Genomic DNA, 20,264 nt, shown 5'->3' on the forward strand with positions numbered 1-20,264 from the left:
ATCTGGCGAAACCTTTTGCTTGTTTACAACCAAGTCACATTGTCTCAGTGCTCATGGATTATAATGTTAACAAAACATTTAGAAATTAGAAAACTACAAACACCCAAGTTGAAATAACCTGTAATTCTTCCTTAAGCAAGGTATCTACAGGTTCTCAAAAGTCCTAACATGTCTTTAATTCCATTTTATAGGTATTTGGCCTTAAAAATCATTAAATACTCTTGAATTTTTTTATCTAATGTAATCTATCCATCCTTCAGTGTCTTTTTGTCAGAATGAGTTGAGCTCTTTAGTGTTAAAAGTCCTGTTCTGATGTTAGAAATCAGTAAACCTACCACTGAACCTAATTCTGTCTCCTGTATAATAGATTAACCTAACTCACTTTGTCTTTCATTTGGTTAAGATTGTAAAGAAAATGTCATAAAAAGCATCGAATCTGAGTGTCTAATACCTGTAGGCATCCTATTAAGGAGCTTCTAACCCAGCTCTGACTGTTTTATTAGTTTGGCTTGAGGAGTTTTACTCCCCTGTGATGATGTAAAATGCTGTTTCACTGCAGGAGAGTGGCATGCTGCTGATGCTGCTGGCTTTTCACCTTCCCCCCACAGGTTACATTCAAAGCAGAAGACGGCAAGCCGCTGGCCATCTGCCAGGTGAACGTGGAGCCAACTCCTCACGTTATCGACCAGACTTTCAGGCTTTACCACCCTGAGCTCTGCTTCCTCAAGAAAGCCATCCGCCTGCCACCCTGGCATGACCCCACAGGTAGCACTGGTTTCCCCTAGTTATGTCCCATCAGACATTTCCCCAAGTCCCACAGTTTCCACCCTTCATCCCCAGACAGTGTTAACTTGTAGATTGGATAATTTCATATAAGATTTATAGCATCTTATTAATTTGCCCATAATTGCATTTTTTTAGTATTTAGTATTGGTTTCACGCTTTCATGAATACATCCTCAGTATGTGACTGACTCACCACGAGTAGCATAAACATGTAAATATGTGCATATACTTGCACAAATACAAAACTTTTTTTACATTATGCAAGGTGTATGGGAATGAATAATGTATGCTACTTTCAATTTTATTGTGTTTTTACTAAAACATCACCAAAAACAATCTTACAATATAATGCAATTTCTGTCACAAAAAAAAGGGTAATAACAACAGGGAGGCATCTAGAAATAGAGCAGGAAATGAAAAGCAAGAAAAAATGACATTGATAATATGAAGAAAATAGCACAGCGTGTACAGCACAAATGCATATTTATGCCCATATATGCATGTTTGCATAAAAATTATCACAGTAGACATGTCCTTAAGATCTGCTAAGTGTTAAAAACAGCTTCCATTCATAACTGCTTCAAATTGCTTAAATGTATCATCTACCTCAGATCTTCGCTGTCTGTTTATCAACTGTTTCTTTCTGTTTTTGGATTAACCAGCCGGAGACCCAGATGTCAGGACTCACATTTCCGTACGCTGCAGTGACCCTAACATCATCTGCCAGACAAGGATGCCGGTGAGAGAAAAACATTTTCTTACATTTTTAAGTGCCTTCTCTAAACACCCATACTAATATTAGCAGGGGATTAATTGCTGGAAAGAAAGCTTCCCCACCATTTCCTGTTTGAGGGGGGAAAGCACTTTATTCTAGCTCACCTGTCATGAATTCCACGCTGTTTTGACACACAAAGGTTTGCCCTTGCATCACGCCGTGCTTTTTAAAGTGCTAATGTGAGGTTTCTTTTATTTCTGCCTCTTTTTTCCCCTGTACCCCACCATTTTAAAATCTTTCTGCCTTTTACTGTGTTTTTGTCTAGGTGCCGGGGGAGCCTCAGGATGTGTACTTGAAAGTGCCAGGGAGTCCCAGTCCGCACATAAAAATGTTCTTTGTGATGGTTTTTACGTATGTATTATTTACTGTGCAGGCATGCTGTACACAGTGAATACTCTCACACACACACACACGCACACACACATTGCCTAGCCTGAAGATGCATTCTATTTTGGACTAATTAAATTGTTCACGCAGGCTTGAATTAATGAACTAATCAGATGGAGGTTTGGTGGTCTGACTGCCTGAAGTTACAGAACTTGTCCTCTAGGCTTCCAAATCTCCATCAGAGATGAGACCAATATAATGTGTGGGTTTGTTAATAGGAAGGGCCCATTTTAGCCTCTTATTAAAATTCAGGGATTTACCATTCAAGTCTGTTGGGTACGATAAAGTTTTTATACATTAACTGCAGAGCTGATCTGCATTAGGTCCCCTGTGGAGTTTTCTTGTAAACTGACACATTTATGTTAACATTCAGTGTCTCCCAGCAAGGCAGATTGCATTCTTTTCCTCATAATGCATTTGCAAAGCAAATGCTTCGATCTGCCAGTTAGTCAGCAGAAGTGTGGATTGCATCATCTGCATGCTTGAGCACATCCAAGTGTGTCCTTGTGCAGTTGTACAAAATACATACACAACAAACAACTAGTGGTCAGAAACTCTAAAGGGCATCTTTCCTTGCTTATAATGAAAGATTCAGATTGTACTCTGCTTAATCAGTCATATTATGCATAAATCTCTACAAGAAATGGACACAGTAACAAGAACAAAGCACTTTATAGCACTTTATTTCAAACACAGTGCACATAGCAGGCAGCTTCATTACATACTTAGCAACTGAGATCATCCTCCTAAGCTGGAATAATACTGGCTCTATATTTTTTTCTGTGTGTCAATTAGTGTGTTGTAAGTAGATTACATACAAAGTTATTCAGGAATTTACAGCATGTCAGCTCAACTTGAATTAATAACGAAATACAAGGAGTTAAAAGTAGCTTCTGACACATACCCTCCGCTACAAGGCATGGCCACAGGAAGAGTTAATAATGGAGGACTCTTTGTGGTTGATATTTCATATCAAATCTAATTGTGTGCAGTTGTGTTTTTCCTTGTTGATAATCCAGCCTTGTTACGAGGAAACGTTTTTGGAAATAATTCAGAATTTATTGTAAAGTAAAGCATGACAGGAAAACCCAGCCCGTTCTCATTCCGAAATCTTTATTTACCACCACTATGTCAGTGATTTTGGCATCAGATCCGGATCTGATGCTCCTGACGCTAAAAGCCACCTTTCACAGCAGTATGATACCACTTAGGTTCGTCAGTTTGTTATGCAGCAGGAAGGAATCTTTGGCGGTGTTATGAAGCGCAGCACTTGTAGGGGCAGTATGAGACGTGGTCGGGCAGCATCAGTTCAAAATACAGCCGGACAGCGCCTGTTGCAGCATTATGATATGCCACTGGATGGTGTCAGGTTGAAATGCTACGTAGGTCAGCTGGTGGTAGGTGGTGGATGGATCCGCCAAACCCCGGACTTTCATCTAGGAGCCCGCTGTTTGCTTCCTGTATGAATGCAGAGCCAAACCATGATGTTTTTTTCTAAAGCTAACTATATGCTTATGTTTCTTAAAACCTGACCACATGTCAATGTTAACATCCCAGGTTGTTTGCGGTGTCCTTGAATACCTGTTGACATACAACTCCACTGACAAAGCGGCAATATGTGAGGACTCAGCATGAGAACGTGCTGGAAAACCCAGTGTAAACATTTGTGGCATGGCAGCTGCAACATGTGAAAATGCTGAATATCATCTTAGCAGCTTGAATCTAACACCAGTGATATTGTGTCTGCCTTCAGAAACCCACATCACTCGAATTCCAAATGTCCCCAAATGCTCTTTGAGTGCTGTTGTCAGAGCAGGGGCTGAGTAGGTGACTACATCGCCTCCCACTCACAGCTCTCTTATTCAGCTGGGCCCACTGAGACTGACTTGCTTTCTTTGCAGCAGTAAAGGATGATGATGATGATGAAGATGATGATGACAACGGTGTTGCTGCTGCTGTTTTTTTAAAATGCGTGCACAGCTGTAGATCAGCCCTCCTCATCTCCGACCTCATGCTGACCCTGCTGTGTCTCCAGGAGGCTTCAGCCTAATTGTTCCTGATGATGTTTTTCTCTGTAGTGATAAGTGGATGGCAGTGCCCTCCCAGATCTGGCAGATCTACGTGCATTTCCTGGAGCGGGTGGATGTCAGCTGTGTGACTGGCCAGCGGAGCTGTCAATCAGTGGTGCTGAGGGGGAAGCAGGCTGTTCGCAAGGTCAAATGTTTCTCATCACACCCCCAGGAGATTGAGGTACATGTCTTCAAGAGTCGCTCAACCCTGAACCCACTGTCTTTGAGTTAGATTATCCATCGTAGCATGTAAGATGTGTTTATTGGATGTACATATCACAAATATTTAGCCAGAGACCTTTATGAAATACTGTTGGGGGTTCCAATTTTATATATGCTGGTGTTTTCCCCTTTTGTATTTATCAAGAGTAGCCTTGATACTGGGGTACAATGTAATTTTTTTTTTTTTACCATAATTTAGTTATGAATGTTGGCAACAGATGTGGTATGTCACGTGACTGCTACGAGCACTATAGGTATTTAAGATGGCAACTTCCTGTTGTTTGTCAGAAATCTGAGGAAGAGCCATAGTCTCAGAATGTTACCTTCAGTAAAGTCCTGTACATACTGACAACTGTGGTCCCAGACTGTAAAGTTCAATGCAACAGCAGTCCTTTTGCTTTTTCAGCTGTAAATCGAGTAAGGGTTTATTTATACTCCATTTACGTGCATCACTGCACTATAGGTCCATGAGTCCCTTATAATAGCATAAATACAGCCAGAGGTGGTAATACTGTACCTATTATGGAGGGGAGGATATTAATTGCATCACGACATGTGCACAGGTTATTCTTTTAACTATATTATCAATTCATTCCATTCCTCCATGTTTTTTAATGTCTTTGTTGTGTCTTATGTTCCTTTAAATGGAGGCAGGAGTACATTAAATACAGTGGGACAAGTGTGGTTTGTTTTTCTATATTACTGATTTATTACCTTCCACTTTTTTTTTAATGTCTTTGTCATCTCTTATGGTTGTATCTCACTTGAACTACCCTTCACTGCCCCAAAGGTCTGCGGTGGTACTGCTGTGTGTCGTCCATGTTTGTAAGTTTCAGAAAACATGCACAGATACAGACAAAATGAACACAGAGTACAGACAGAGGGATCCATCTGCGTCCGTAGACGTACCTAACAATGAGCGTAAATGAGCTTTAACACTGCATGCTAGGCTGAAAATTCAGATCTGTGACGTTGCCTATAACTCCAAGTACAGAGCAGAATGGCATCATTCACTTACCTTATTGAGGCATATTAATAAAAACAGAAATAAACTGTCAGCAGGGTGAGGAAAAGAGGTCGTCACAGTTTCTTCGGTTTTGAGTAACAACCTGGTACCTGAGTTATGCCAGGTATATTCAGAATCAGAGAGGGTTTTTTTTATTGGATAATACTTTAAGTGTATCAATGTGTCTAAAACCCAAAACCCAAACAGATCCTCATTAAGCTCTAATCTTGTGTGCCTCATAACCATTACAGTAGAAAATGTTTCTTGAAGCAGATGGAGAGTGCAGAAAAAATGACATGTTTCACTGCTCTTTTGGACGCTAGTTGCTCATTAATTGGTGGAGCGTTATGCTGCTGCCAGTGTTGGTGTTTTCTTTGTATTTGGGGTGGCAACATTATGGATCAGGTCTAGTTATTTTGGGGTCTATTTGGATTGAGTCTTTTTATTGAAAATGTATTTGCATAAGTCAGGGGCTGTTATGTATTTTGGACCTGTAGCAGAGAGGTCTTCATGGCTGCCAGAAACAGTGGAAACACACCCAGAATTCATAGCACTGTAGTCACACACATAACATTGGAGTAGTAATTTGACAACAGTCGTAGTCGTTTGAGGTTCTGCGTTAAGTGTTTGAGGTAAATTTCAGTGGCATTTCAGGCATTTCAGTGTTTAATCTAAAATTAGTTGTTTACCTTTCCCTTTGTTATTAATTTCATTTTTTTTTAAAATTGGGACAAAACATGGCTGACACAATTTGGAAGCAACACAGAGAAAGGAGGAAAGTTGAATTCAAAACAGCTCAAATCATACCTTGAATCTTTCATATCTAATGAGGTTTTTTCTTGACGTATTTTTTTTGTTTCTTGGCAATATTCAAACTCCATATCCTACAATGATTTCATGAAAAAATTGTTCTCTTAGCAACAGGAAACAATGGAAAAGCGGGAGCATCTTTTGTAATAACCCCAGGTTCAGACTCAAGTCATTATCAAAAATGTACAACTGTAGATTGACAGCATGATGGGTCTTTTCTTGTCATTTCATTTCATTTCATTACATTCCCTCATCTACTTCTGTAATCATATCAGATCATGTTAGGACACAATTTGACACGATCTGAAAAATTACCAATGGTTGTATCTTCCCTGAACATATGGAAATATGTTTCAGGAGTGTCAGATTGCCCTCTTTTTGGATTGTGAAAATTGTTTCTTATTTATAACTTGGGAGGAGAGTTTGACAATGCTTCTCAGTCAGAGCAGCAGTAAAAGGGCATTTCATTAAACTGTAATTGAGCAAGACACAATTGAATTGTGAGAAACAAAGACACATAAGCTGAGGCAACATCATCAAATGCCATTTATTTCCATCATTTTTGACAGCAGCACATGTTTTTCTATTGGTCAACCAGCCCCATATGCTATAGGCACAAAAGATGAAGCAACCAATAGAAACAATTTGTACATTTAATTTAAACAAGAGCCAGAAACATAAACATTTTATAGAGTATCTGCCCATTTTTTAAGCACCTTATCAGTAGGACTGTACTATACTTTTTAGACTTTTTTGCAATTGACCATTCAAAATAATTAGAATTAAATAACAATAAAAACATTGTTTTTAATCTTTCAAAATACAGTTGTTACTGTTACAGTTGGTTAACATCACTCATCAGACTTTGAAATTGCATATCAAAAAGTAGCTGATTCCAATGTTTAGTAATTAGAAGGAACACATTTCCAATACCTCTAACTTGTTTTCAGAATATGTACACTTTTTTTTATGTTGATACCATAAAACTGAAATGTTACCTTCACCAAAATAGTGAATGACTTTCAGATGTTTTAACATAGATGAGTACATTACTTTTTTTTTTACATTTACATTTGCATTTGTAACAATTATTAACAATTATAAACAATTACATTTATTACATTTTTCTCTATGGCCTTCAAAGGTCCAGAAAAAAGCTATGCACCCTAGTCTCATCTAAGTATTTTAATTAGGGCCAATGCGTTAATCGCAAAGTGATTAAGGTTGTACATAACTTTTTTTTTCTTTTTTTTTCTTAATCGCATAAATGGCCAGTTGACTTTCCTGTCATTAAAAGGGTTTGTACTGGGCTGCAGTGGTACCAGCCATTCCATCGTCTTTGGAAGGGAGCTAAATAACGCAAGTCAGAATAAATTTTGGCAAAGGAAAAACAGCATGGCCATTTCACAGGGGTTCCTTGACCTCTGACCTCAAGATATCTGAATGAAAATTGTTTCTATGGGTACCCATGAGTCTCCCCTTTACAGACATGCCTTCTATATGGTAGTCCTATGCATTTTTTTTGCTGTCATTTGATTCCCAATCCAGACAAAATTAATGGTTTGACAGCCTTAGTTTTAATGCTACAATGTACAGTAAGGTGACAGTGGGCTTTTTCATTTGCAGAAAAGTCTGTACAAACTAAAATCATAAGTGCGCCAACATAGGAAAGCACTGCTTAGTTCCTGTGTACCTTACTGTTGTTTAAAAAAAAAACAAAACAACTCTGCTTTTGAGGGTCCTGAACAGTGAATTGTTGCTGCCTGTCTTACCCTGTGTCACACCATCCGACATCCCCACCTCCTCCTGATGAGAAAGTCAGCTCATATACATCTGGACTATGAACTATGTCATATAAGGTACAAATGCAATATACATGTAGAATGTGCAGAAATGCACAATGGCAGCATTTTATTCTCACAGCTTGACTGCATGTTTTCTTGTGCCAAGCAGCTTCATTAATGATTTAACGTGGCCATGTCATTTGTCATATTAGTCGGCTACTTTAAGCTGCATAAAGGTAGAAGCACATCATTTGTCAAACGTGAGACTGTGACATTTCATTTTATTACTTCTTAAATTAACTATAAAACATATACAGTAAAAACTTTAAAAACTGTGTATTTGAGTAAATTTTAACCATTACTTGCATATGACAAAAATAAAAAAAAAAAGTTATGGACTGTCACATTCATCCTGGATGCATACAGTACGACCCAAACGTGTCCTCCCTGAAGAATTAGGGTACTGGCTGAAACAGTGACAGATGTATTTTTTATTTTTTTTTTTTTACTTAAGATTTTACCATATGCATCAGTGCCCGCTTTGATCTGACTCTCGGCAGGTTAGCTCACTGTGGAACGCATCTGAAGAGTCTTATAAAACCGGATAAAGCTCACCGCCAGAGAGTAGCTTTGCTTTTCTCAACAGATTGAAAAGGAGCCGCACAGTAAATCTCATTCTCACATCCTTCTGTCTCTCTGTCACTTTTCTGCCTCGACGTTCTCTCATTTCATTGTCCGCCCCCCTCGCTTTACCTTTTTCACTGAACCTCATTCGCCCTTTCTTTCACCCACTCTCTCCTGAAATCCGTACATCTCCTTTATTTTCCTCTGACGCTGTTAACCACCTTTTCCCATTAATTCTGTCCTTTTCTATTTCTTTTTTTATCTATTCTTATAAAATGTCTCTTCCATAGAGTGTCACACTCTGTCTTTCACTTGGTCAGTGCCTCTATTTCTCCTCCATCTCTTTCTCACTCTTACAGTCCACCTAATCATCATCTCCACACCGTACTGACAAAATCAATCACCCTTGCCTTTTTCTGTAGGTGGACCCAGAGGGTGTGTTCGTTCTGCCTGCCGCAGCAGTGCAGGAGCTCCAGCTGAAGGTACAACCATGGCGAGCAGGATGCCGCTTCTTGTATGTTAACGCTGTGGATGTGGAGAACCAGCGTCTAGTTACTGCCTGGCTGCTCTGTCTCAGTGTCCACCGGCCTATACTGTCCAAGGTATGAGTAGTTTTGTTTTTTGGCTTTACTACTTAAAATGTTAATTAACCTTCCATCTTGCACTTGCACTGCCCTTCTCATAGCAAACTGTGTGTCCATCATAATTATTCAGTTGTTGAGGTTTTGGTAACTCTTGGCAATTTCTACAGTGTTCCAGTAAAATGTGCTCGGTGTCTGCTTGAAGAGCAAAGGTTTTGAGCACTGCAGTATCAAAGTCTCAGACCCTCTAATTGCAGCCTTACTCATCTGTTCCAAATCATGTTGTTGACACTATCAGATAGTAACCTTTAGATTCAAGCCCCCCTTTCTCTTTTTAATGGACAATGTCTTGATCTTTTACAGATCTTGCAATTAAGGAAACAATGTTATTAAAGTCATGCATTGAAAATGCAGTACTTAATTAAAATTGTGTAAGTCTGATCAAGGAAATTAAAGTAAAATTAAAAAGTAAAAGTTCCCTGCACAAAAATGTATCCTGGGACATATTATATTATTAGTTTCTCTATTAAAAGAGTGATTGTTTGGTTTGAAAAATTAATACAAACCTCAAAAGTATTCAAATGAAAAGCAGCAAATCCTCACATTTCTGAAGTTGGAACCACAAAATATTCTTGCAAAAAAATATGATGAAACCATTAACAAAATAGTTTCCAATCAGAGTAATTTCTCTGGCAACTAATTGATTCATTGATTATCCTTTTGAACTGTACTTGAACAAATATACTCTTGAGGAGTGTTATTTATAGTGAACTGAAATCATTTTTTATAATCTCACCATGTGTTTTGTTTGCATAAATCTTTATTTTGTAAAGTCACTACAGCTGTTTAATATATTTCTTGAAGTAAAAGGTACAATGAAATGCAGAAGAGGACAAGTCATGAAAACAAAAGCATGAAAAGAAGGTAGAAGGTGGATTTTTTGGTCATTAAAGTTAGTCAGTTTGTCAGTTTTAAAAAGAAAAATCACATTTGTCCTTGATGCTGCTACATCTTTGGAGTTGAAGGATGAGTTCATTAAAATCAGCAGCTACTATGTAAATTCCACCTGGTTCTTTGGGCATGTTGCTGCTGGTGGTATCATTCAGTTCCTGCAGTGCATTTTTTGACTTTGCATCAGAGTCTTGTGTCCTTACGGCTCCCAACAAGCTGTGTCTATCCAGTGCAATAGCTTGATCCGGAATGTTAGGGGTTAACCACATCTCTGTGAAAGACTCAAGAGAAGTAAAGTATGTCAAACTTATACTTGTGCATAAGTAATGTTCTTAGTTACATTAGACCCTTGGTCATTATATAGTAATTCACGAATTGGAGGAGGAAGTGAAAAGATAACGTTTCACTGACATTGTTTTTTTTACAATGTGTTTTATTAAATGTCTGTCACATTACAAGTAGCATGCTACATAAATGTTAGCTTGCTTCCATTGGCCAAACTAGCTCGTTTTCAAACTGTAAATTAGCAAGCTGGCAAACTTGGTTTCCGCAGTATGTTAAAAAGAAGTATATGTGCCATCTGTATTGTAACTGACAGCAAGTCATGTCTCTTTTATGAAGCAGGGCTATATAAAATTAAATGGGTGGCTCATGCTAACTACAGTTTTCACCATATTAGACTTTAGATATGTGGCTCCATGTTTTCAAATGTCTGCTGTTAGCACAATTTGCAGTTGGTCAGTGGTGCAAATGTCTGTGTTGAATTTGCTCATGCAATATGGTTTTGCTAGTAAAGTGCTATTTTATCTAACTTCTTTATCAGTTTGGGACTCCCAGACGTCACAGAGAACTTTGCCAATTTTACATATTAAGGCCTGTTAAAAGATCTTGGGGAATACGAGGGCATATGTGAAGAAGAATTATATGAAGCCTTGTGCGACTCAAGAGAGAGCTGTGTGGAGTCTGATTAATTGCCTCAGCTGATTTTGTCCAAGCTGAAGACTACAAGTCAAAAAATGAAAAAAAAAAAAACCAGGATGTGTGGAGGTGTGGTGTTAGAAAGAAGTGGGCAGTTATGTTGCATTGAGCAAAATGTCTACACCAGGTATTGGCAATGGAAAAGTTAAAAAAGACAAAATCTCAGGGTCTGCTGCATCAATTTAGATCATTTTAGGATTTGATCCTCTGATTTCCATCATGAGTCCAATAATGTCCAGTAGTGCAGAGCTTTATGAGTGAAGTGCTCTTATGTGGTAGCTGCCAATATGATTGTATATTACGTTCTTTCACTTCTCAAGAAAAGTGATATGATGAATGACTCCCTGTAAGGTCTGTTAGCTCGAAGTCACTAGTGACTCAGAGTCCCATTCAGTGCTTACTGAACCATGCTGGTGGTTTCCTGGGTCAGCTGGACATCCCCAATGTCTTTATGGCTTGTGTCAAGAAAAGGCAAAGGACAGCTAATCCAAGACCAGCACTCAAAGCCAATCCCCTTTGGAGGGGCTTTCTGCCTTTCTTAACCAACTGACCACATATGGCGGGTTATGTTCACATTACAGCTAAGTGACTAAATTAAATGTCAGCCTCTCATATTCGATGCTTTCTGGTTGTGTTGCAATCAGTCTAAACCACACAAAAAAGTATTTTTCTAATCTCAGTCACTTACACGTCTTAAAAAAGTGTGTCTCAAGGCCCGCACCCAATGTGCCAATGGGACAATCATATTTCAATACTGTTCTAAAAAGAAAATCAGAAACTGTGCTTTTTCAGACATGGTAATGGTTTCATGTCCAACTTTGGCACTAATTGTCTGTGTGTGTGTGTGTGTGTGTGTGTGTGTGTGTGTGTGTGTGTGTGTGTGTGTGTGTGTGTGTGTGTGTGTGTGTGTGTGTGTATTCAGGCATTTGAAGTATGTGTCCCTGTCAGTGGTGGGCATGGCAGCTCCAAAAAAATCACTTACACCAACCCCTACACCAGGGGCCGCACATTCCTGCTGCGCTGCGACCATCCGGACCTGCTCCAGTTCAAAGAGGATAAATTCCAGGTGAGATAAGACAAGAAGTCATGCAGTTCTCTTACTTTCATTAAGTGTAAAATCAATACCTTAATTAACACCTCGACCTAAAGCAAACTGTCCTCCTTGAACAAAAGCTTGTCTTTGTTGTTGAGGGAAATTAAATCCTGCATCAGTACAGGTAGTTTTATGCGATTGATGGTGCCTGGTGTTGTAACTACTCTGTAAATAATTAGTGTTAGCTGTAATGGAAAGTGCAACTGACCAATTTTAGGAATCCTTTTTCATCAGCTGTTTTTTAAATCCTGTTTAAAATAAAATAATGGAAATACAAACAAATACTTGCATAACTTTTGCCAAAACTAAAAGTCAATTTTAAAGGCATTTAAAATACTGCTACATTTAAAGTCTAACTATTAATGAATTAATTAATTAAAGTTAGAAATTTAACTTTCAGCATTTTCCTGACATCTATCAGTTATCACTAAGACTCATACCATTGGTTGTAATACCTGAAATCTGATCTGTAGAGGAATTTCCTCCACTGACATTAATGTAATGGGTGTGTAGAAATCTCAGAAGTGATGTTCACAACTAAAGGTAACTTGACAAGTCATGCTGCAGGCTTTTTTGGGCTATTGTGCCTACTTTCACTTTTTCATACCACATCTATATGTAAAAAAATTGAATTGAAAAATTGCAATTGAAATTATTTTGTGATAGTAAGTTCTTTTTGAGTATTCACCAGTATCTAATACTGTTATTCCCATAATATATTCCAATCATGCAACAGAACAAATTATTTGTTATCTGTGAGAAGTCTTTTCACTGACTGAAAGTCAGTTTGATGCGTCTCAGGGCTTTTTGTGGCTATGATAAGTTGCTTTTGTTAAATAGTTTTATATTCTCCCCTCGTCTCTTCACAGAGACACCACAAACTTTTCAGTTTGTGAAACCCCTTTCCCACTGGACAAAAAATCTATTAACACCCACTAACTGTTTGTCTTTCGTGGGAAATGTTGCAATCAACATTTATTCCCTGAACAAATGAATCTGCAGTACTCATGGCAGTGTTGAAGACATGACACTTGGGTGGACATGTTAATTTTCACCCCTTTTCTGGCACTACCATTGCTAACTTCTGCAACTGTTGGTCATCTCAGCCACAAAGTCCATACTTCTTGTCTAAGCAACACTTTAATATTGTTTCAAATTAGTCAGCACAAAGTTTGAAAGTTAGACTGAAAAAGTAGCCAATATAAAAAAAGAAGTAACCACTGTAGCATTTTCACTGGCCTCCATGCTGCTTTCCAATGTTTACTAACTTTTCTGTTTTCTGTTGTGTTTGTTATGTCAAACATAAAAAAAAGCAACAAGGCATATGAATCTAGTGGTAATGTGAAGGTTAGTTTTTCACCTATTTTAGCATGTTTCCTTAGCGGTAACCTCTGGGGCTGAAAAATGAAACCAACACAGACGTGCCAAAATTGCAGTTTCCATTGCAGCAAAATCTATATTGGAAAACCTGCTGTAGAACAGTTATTACAATTAGGAAAGTGCAGCCACAAAGAAACTGTTGTGACATTGATCATAACTGTGGCACAGACATGTTTTCACCATGTCCACAATGAAGTCAATAATACAATACTAAACCTTATTGGAATTGTAGCTGAAGAAGAACAGGTTGCTCAAAGACTCATACAATATCTACACAGCCTGTAATAGTGTGAGCAGCAGCAGCAGCTTGAGTCCTCCATCTGTGTCCAAACAGGATGCGATCAGGCACAGTATTGAGTGTAGGTCACCTGTGTTTTGGCAGCGCCCAACACACAATCACTATAGTTACACATGAAAATGGAGGAAAATAGACTTTAGCAATGTGTCTGAAATGTGTAGACATGTCTTTCGTGTGGGTCTAGGTTCTGGTGGACATTTGAACAGTGAGAGAGTTACAGCATGATGGAGCTGTAGTGCAGCCAGAACATGAGGAGTTAGACATTTTAGTATTGGATTATTTCAACAATGTCATGCTCTGACATTTTCTCCTGCTATCAGCCTTAAAATCAGTTTTGGTGCACTCTCAGCTAAAATAATGAATTGGCTATGCTGCGACATCACTTACTATGCACCAACTTTGCAGCGGGACACTGTAAAAAGTTTTGACCATTAAACCAATTGTAAAAAACAAGTTTTGTGTCCTTTAGTGTTAACTCCAACACATAAGCAGAAACTTTTCTGACTTTTCTCAGCTCGACAGGTGAACAGAAGATATCAGTGATTCCTCATGTCGACTGTTCATTCCTCAGATGTTGGATAAGTGAATGATTTCCTTGTTTGCCTCCAGACCCAAACAGGAGGGACATAACAGTAATTACTGCTGTTATTTTATGGTTATGTTGTCTACCTCAGTGTCTCTAATAGCTCATTCACTCACACACAGACATAAAGCATCGGAGTCGCTGCCATCATTGCCTTTCATTCGCTGAGGTGTGATGAAATGGCAAAACAAATGGGAAACCAGCATTTTAAATTAGCAAATAAATGAATCAGACGCAAAGGGAGTCTGTTTCCACATAAACTATTTAAGAGTCTCGTTGCTGCTGTCCAGAAGACACTGCATCAATGAGACAGGAGAAGGTGGGCATAGTGAAAAACAGCCCATTGTTTTTTCCATCTTGTCAGCAAGGCGGCAGGTGTCTTATAAAGAATTTACTGTGCCTGCAGCATTAAGCAAATGTGGAGACACTTTTCTATTTTTTGACACAACTACCTTACCGTGATAAAACCAGCTGTCAGGAGGGAAAGCAAGGCGGAGATCAATACTTTGATGCTTTTGGGGAAGATTACTGCATAAATCCCCCAAATTGACCCATATATCTATTGCTGGCTATTACAGAAAATACTAGAAGACACTTCTGGTCTGATTGAATACTGGGAAATAGCAATGGGTGGGCCAGTTCTTTTCAAAGTTTCTGTTCCTTCGGGTTGATACATGTACATGTATCAAACCTTCCGAGTTTTGAAACTTTCTTGCAAAACGTGTCAATTTTCCCATTACGCTCTGTTGTAGTACATGTACGTTCAAAGCCAGCACGTCAAAAAAAGACCTGGTTAGGTTTAGGCAACAAAACCACTTGGTAAGGTTTAGGGAAAAACATCACAGTTTGGCTCAACACTCATCTTGGAAGCAAACAGCGGGCTCCCAGATGAAAGTCTGGGCTTTGTTGGGCCCCTCCACAACCCCTCCCATCCTCAATATTGGGACTTTTAAGCTCCTTATATTGCACTGTTACATTGTTAACTTGACACCATTCAGCAGCATATTATATGGCCGCAACACGTGCCGGCCTGCCAACCTGCGGCATATCATAACACCACAAAAGGTTCTGTCTGTCCATGTTTTACACTGACGCTGCCCAGCAGCAAGATGATAGACCACACAGTGGCTTATCATACCACCGCCAAAGATGGCTTTTGGTGTCTGTGTCTAAAACCTAAATCACTGACTGAAATTATGAATGAGAGCGGGCTAAATATTAATTTTCATGAAGTGATTCAGCATCCAGCTTGTATATAGGGATGCTATGTAAGCTCAGTAGCACATTACAGAAATGTTGCTGGCCAACAATCTGTTGATCTCTGCAAGTTGCAGATGTGATATCTGCAGCCTCTTGCTGCATTCATGTGATGTCGGAATAATCTGAAGAATGAGGTCCCAATCATATTTCATGGCTCACCTGACCCCTTTTACTTTCCTCTTCATTATCAACGTATTGGTTAAACACTTTGAACAATAAGTACGATAGAATTTAATACAGTTATTCTAAACACTGCAACTGTTGCTTGAGTTTCTACCTCTTCAATAAAATACAACACATCCTCTTTGTAGTATCCATCTTGTTTCCACATTACAACTTAAATTTCACGACTACATCAAAGTCAGAAGATTGGCCAACTGAGGAGCACATGAATGCACCATTGGCCTCGGCTGGTGGAGGTCTGGACTCCAGTCCGATTTAATCACTTCTCATTCACTCACTGTAGTAGGCAGTGTGAGAAGCACCCTAAAATAATAGCAAGTGGAAAACATTGGGGATCCATGAGCACTCTAGTGTTCGACAGGCTGACCCTGTACATACCAGACATTTGAAAGAGTGTTTTTAAAAAAGATTTGTTTGTTCATTTTTGTTCATCACTACAGGGGAAAACAGAACAAAGACCAAACAAAGGCTTTTCGCAGCCTTTGATCTCTGACAAGAAAAGCATTCAAACATTAAGCATTGTCTGCCTTTATATAGAGGAAAGAATAATCAAATTGCACTGTGTATAAGGAGACAGCAATTCAGCCAAAAACAATATGTGATGTCAAGGGGTTAGAACAATTAAGAACACAAGCCATTTGGGGTTTCCTCATGTAATAATTAATAACCCTCATTACAATAGGCAATGGAAACCCACAGTGAGGATACACAGTAACACTGTGTGGAAGCTTTTGCACTGTGTACAGGACATTTATTACACTGCAGTGTTTTAAAATCTGTCTTAAGGAAGGTATTTGTAGCTTCCTCTTGAAATGACAAGCCTTTTTTATGTTGTAAATTTCACACTGAGCACTGTGATTTCTTCAAAAGTTGATTTCTTTTTTGGCAGATCTGAACCTGCGAGAGGGATATGTAGAAACCACTGTAAGTGATGTATCATATGGGTAAACTGGCGACCCTTATTGATTTTTTTTTCTCTCCAAAAGTCTGTTATGCAAATCAGGAAACCAAATCAAGAAATCAGCTATGTGATATAATTAAAGGAAGTGCAAGTTTGAAAAAGATGACTAAAATGTGATGCCAAAAATCAAAATCAAATCAAGTCATACAAATTTCAAGCATTCTTTCTACAAATTATAGAAAGTGAGCACAGGCAAAAAAGACGTTTCATTATTTTTTGAGGTAAAAGGTGCTTTGTTTCTTGTTGAACAGAAAAAAATAATCAGATGAATATGTGTTGTGTTCACTGTGCTCAGATTGGCGGGGGAGAGAGTTACACCATTGGTCTGCGGTTCGCTCCCAGCCAGAGTCCAGGCTCAGTAGAGATCCTGGTCTACGTGAACAACCTGGAGGAGAAGACAGAGGAGACGTTCTGTGTGAAAGTCAGCTACTCATAACCTGGTGCTGTTTCAAACGGCGAGTACAAACTGTGCCCTGGAAATGTTGACTGATCTGTGTTTTGCAGCTATTTTCTGAGTGTGAAATGAACTCAAATGAGTCAGGAAGTTTTCTATTTCGTGTGAGTAATTTTGTATTAGATCATATTTAAGACTGAAATAAACTCTTTTTGTCGCATATGTTGTTTTCAGCCTTTTGCACAAGGTGCAGTGTTCTACACTGTAAGAATGAATGAGATTTTTTTGTGCTGGCTCGATGAGCTTCAATGAAAGAAGTGAGTCTCAAAAAGTCTCGAAAATCAAACCTATTGAATGCAAGACAAAAGGGTGTAGGTGCTCTCCTAAAAAGTTTTGAACACACACCCAAGCACATCACGTACTTTTACCCAACTGTACACCAAAGCAAAGAAGATACTGAACACAGCAGATCATTAAAAAAGTCTCAAAATGTGTTGGATTCATTAATCTAAAAGTAAGTTCATAATTGGTACTAAATGTAATGACAGCAGCAGAATCCCACATGCAGAGTGAGAAATATAAACTTATCCAGACCCCTTCACCCAACAAAAAAATAAATAAAATACATAAATAAATCATGTCTTATTTACATTTGGGCAAAATAATAATGAAAAAAGCCTTAAAAAGTCTTAAACCTAATTTTCCTTTAGCTGTAGAAACCTTGTCAACTTAAAAGTGCCTTTATGCATAAAATCAAAAATGAGGATGCAAGAAAGAAACAAAAATATGCAAAAGCAATTGAATGAATCTAACTTTTTGTTTTGTAATGAGCAAAGCAGCACAAAAGCAGCAAGTTGGAGGATTAATCTCAATCGTGAGCTGTCCCCTTTTTGAAATGTCCGGCAAACGTCTGACAGTTCATCCCCTAGCCATCCAGGTGGGCTGAGGGTGAAAGCAATAACATTTTATCGACTTTAATTACCCAGTAAACCCACTTGAATGCCACTTGATGGTTGAGTTTTAATCTAAGACAAGCCAGGGGTCTGCTCTCTGCGTCCCCTTGCCTACCAAACAACTTATCCTCATCACTGGTGTTATTAGAAACAGTGCCGTAATGAGGTATGACTTTCCAGCGAGGCACACATCTCTTCAGATCGCCCTCATTAACACCGGCACCCACTAAAACTCTCCATCTTCTCCTTCCTGCTCGCTCCCCATCACTCTGCTGTGTGTCTCTCTGTCTCAGAGAGAGAGAGACAGAGAAGGCTGTGCACATTTTGTTATGTAACACACAGAGTTACACAATCCCCCCGCCACCCCCTCCCTCCTCGTTCTCTCTCTCTCTCATTAGAATGCAGGCTGCAAAATAAGCCTCAGCACAGCAGCAAAGGCTAATAAAAAGACGATAGCAACCACGCCGGCTGCACTTCATCTTTACCTTCACCAACATCTTGTTTGAAGCTGAAGTCTCATTGTGTTCTCCATTTTATGTTAATATGTTAACATCTTACAGAAATGCACTTTAAAGCTGATTTCACTTAATAATTTGTTCCCTATAGCCTTCTGCTCCGTCTACTCAAAGATGCTCTCTGCAGCTTTGAACATTGGACTTAAAGGATGGGTTTGGATTTTTTAAGTTAATCTTTATGCATTTCTTACATACCATGTGTAAGTCGAAAGAGTTAGTGGTTGCTGTAATTAGTGCTGTGACAGTATGGATTTTTTTTCTTCACGGCAATAGAAATGCAGCGCATCACCAAGGCTTACTGCCAATGCCCCAACCCCTAAACAGATCCAACACATTCTGCACTTGGTGAAAGTGGTAAATTTATGCTTGTTACATACATTGTGTCCTTTCAGAATATGCTTCAGTTTTTACAGAAAATGATCAGTTTATGCTCATTAAATGCATAGTCTCTTTTTAAAGTAAACTTAGAAAGTAGGTGAAAAACTTTAGGTTTAGGCAACAAAAGTAGGATTCCCACAACCATGGAAAAGGTCATGGATTTCTACAGTCTCATGTTTCAGGCCTTAAATAGTGATGGAATAAGTGAAACCCTCAGAAGATTTTGTGAAAGTTGTGTGTGTAATGAAATTGTTACAGTAATCCTCTCTGGATAAATTTGCTGTTATGTAACATACATAATAGCAGTTTTATTTTCTCTATTTGTTGACATAATGTACTGTAGCTCTAATATGCATCTGTGTGAGATTTTTTTTTCTATGTACGTTTCTTCACTTTTGTCCCTGCGTTCCGTCACTTCTTGCATGTATGCCAGCTAGCTGGAATTATGGTTTGAATCTTATATGTTTGAAAAAAGTCGAGCAAGAGGGGCAAAAGAAAAAAGGTTCTTGAAAAGTCATAGAAAAGTTCTGAAACTTTGTCCGTGAAAATGTGTGGGAACCCTGTATATCACATGACACATGTCATTAGCTTCATACGCTACACAAACACAAGCACACTATGTAGTTATTAGAATAATGTTTGGTTTTACATGAGCCCCAAACAATGGTTTGCTCAGTGAAAGTCCAGAGTTTCCCAAACTAGGGCAGTTGTTTGTAGCATTAAAAATGCTGATGCCTGGTGCATCTAATATCAATGCTAAAGGGTGCCTCAGTGCGTCTGTATCTGATGCTCAGGGCCACAGACCAAGCATTGGTTTTTGACAAGATGGGAGTGAGACGGGGATGACAAATCCAAGATGGGGGTAGTGATTTGGAAATCTGGATCCCGGTAATGCTAAAATCTTGTATTAGCCTCAACTGAACTCTTGGATGCATTTTTTTTTGAACAAGGAGGTTTAATTTTAAAAGACACTGTATGAATGTAACAAGCAGAAAGTGACACATCCAAAACTGACACTAGAGATGTACCTAGAGCAGCATAATTTGAAGCATATGGCCACTGAACAAGCGTCAGTATTTGAGTTTGCAGTTAGAACATGCTTGCAGATCATGTGAATGTATCGAGATAGACTTCAAATATCAGAGCGTTTCCCCTAAATGCTAAGTTTTCTTTCGCAGCTTGCTCCCTTTATCCATTGGGGTGGAGATTTTGAACAGCCGTCATGTTTCCATGCTACACTACCTGTGCGTGTGGAACATTTTCCTGCTGCCATCCGTCCCCAATTTGACCAAAA

The 20,264-nt window shown here is 38.8% G+C and overlaps 1 protein-coding gene across 2 annotated transcripts in view; it reads left to right on the forward strand.

Annotated features, from left to right (window-relative positions):
* The window catches only part of nphp4 (nephronophthisis 4), a 198,305-nt gene extending 180,961 nt beyond the window's left edge, over positions 1–17,344 (forward strand). The window contains exons 23-29 of one of the 2 annotated variants that reach the window (XM_042491381.2): positions 609–765; positions 1,448–1,524; positions 1,826–1,911; positions 4,026–4,197; positions 8,885–9,064; positions 11,895–12,038; positions 17,026–17,344. In XM_042491381.2, coding sequence (XP_042347315.2) covers positions 609–765; positions 1,448–1,524; positions 1,826–1,911; positions 4,026–4,197; positions 8,885–9,064; positions 11,895–12,038; positions 17,026–17,166 — 957 coding nt within the window. In that variant the 3' untranslated portion in view covers positions 17,167–17,344. Of the gene's footprint in view, positions 1–608; positions 766–1,447; positions 1,525–1,825; positions 1,912–4,025; positions 4,198–8,884; positions 9,065–11,894; positions 12,039–17,025 lie in introns of those variants that run through there. The other variant, XM_088082428.1, reaches the window with a different exon arrangement.
* The last annotated feature ends 2,920 nt before the right edge of the window (positions 17,345–20,264 follow it).

The sequence above is a fragment of the Plectropomus leopardus genome, chromosome 9 (assembly GCF_026936395.1).
Source record: "Plectropomus leopardus strain MGB_pleo_1.0 chromosome 9, ASM2693639v1, whole genome shotgun sequence".
Lineage (NCBI taxonomy): Eukaryota > Metazoa > Chordata > Actinopteri > Perciformes > Serranidae > Plectropomus > Plectropomus leopardus.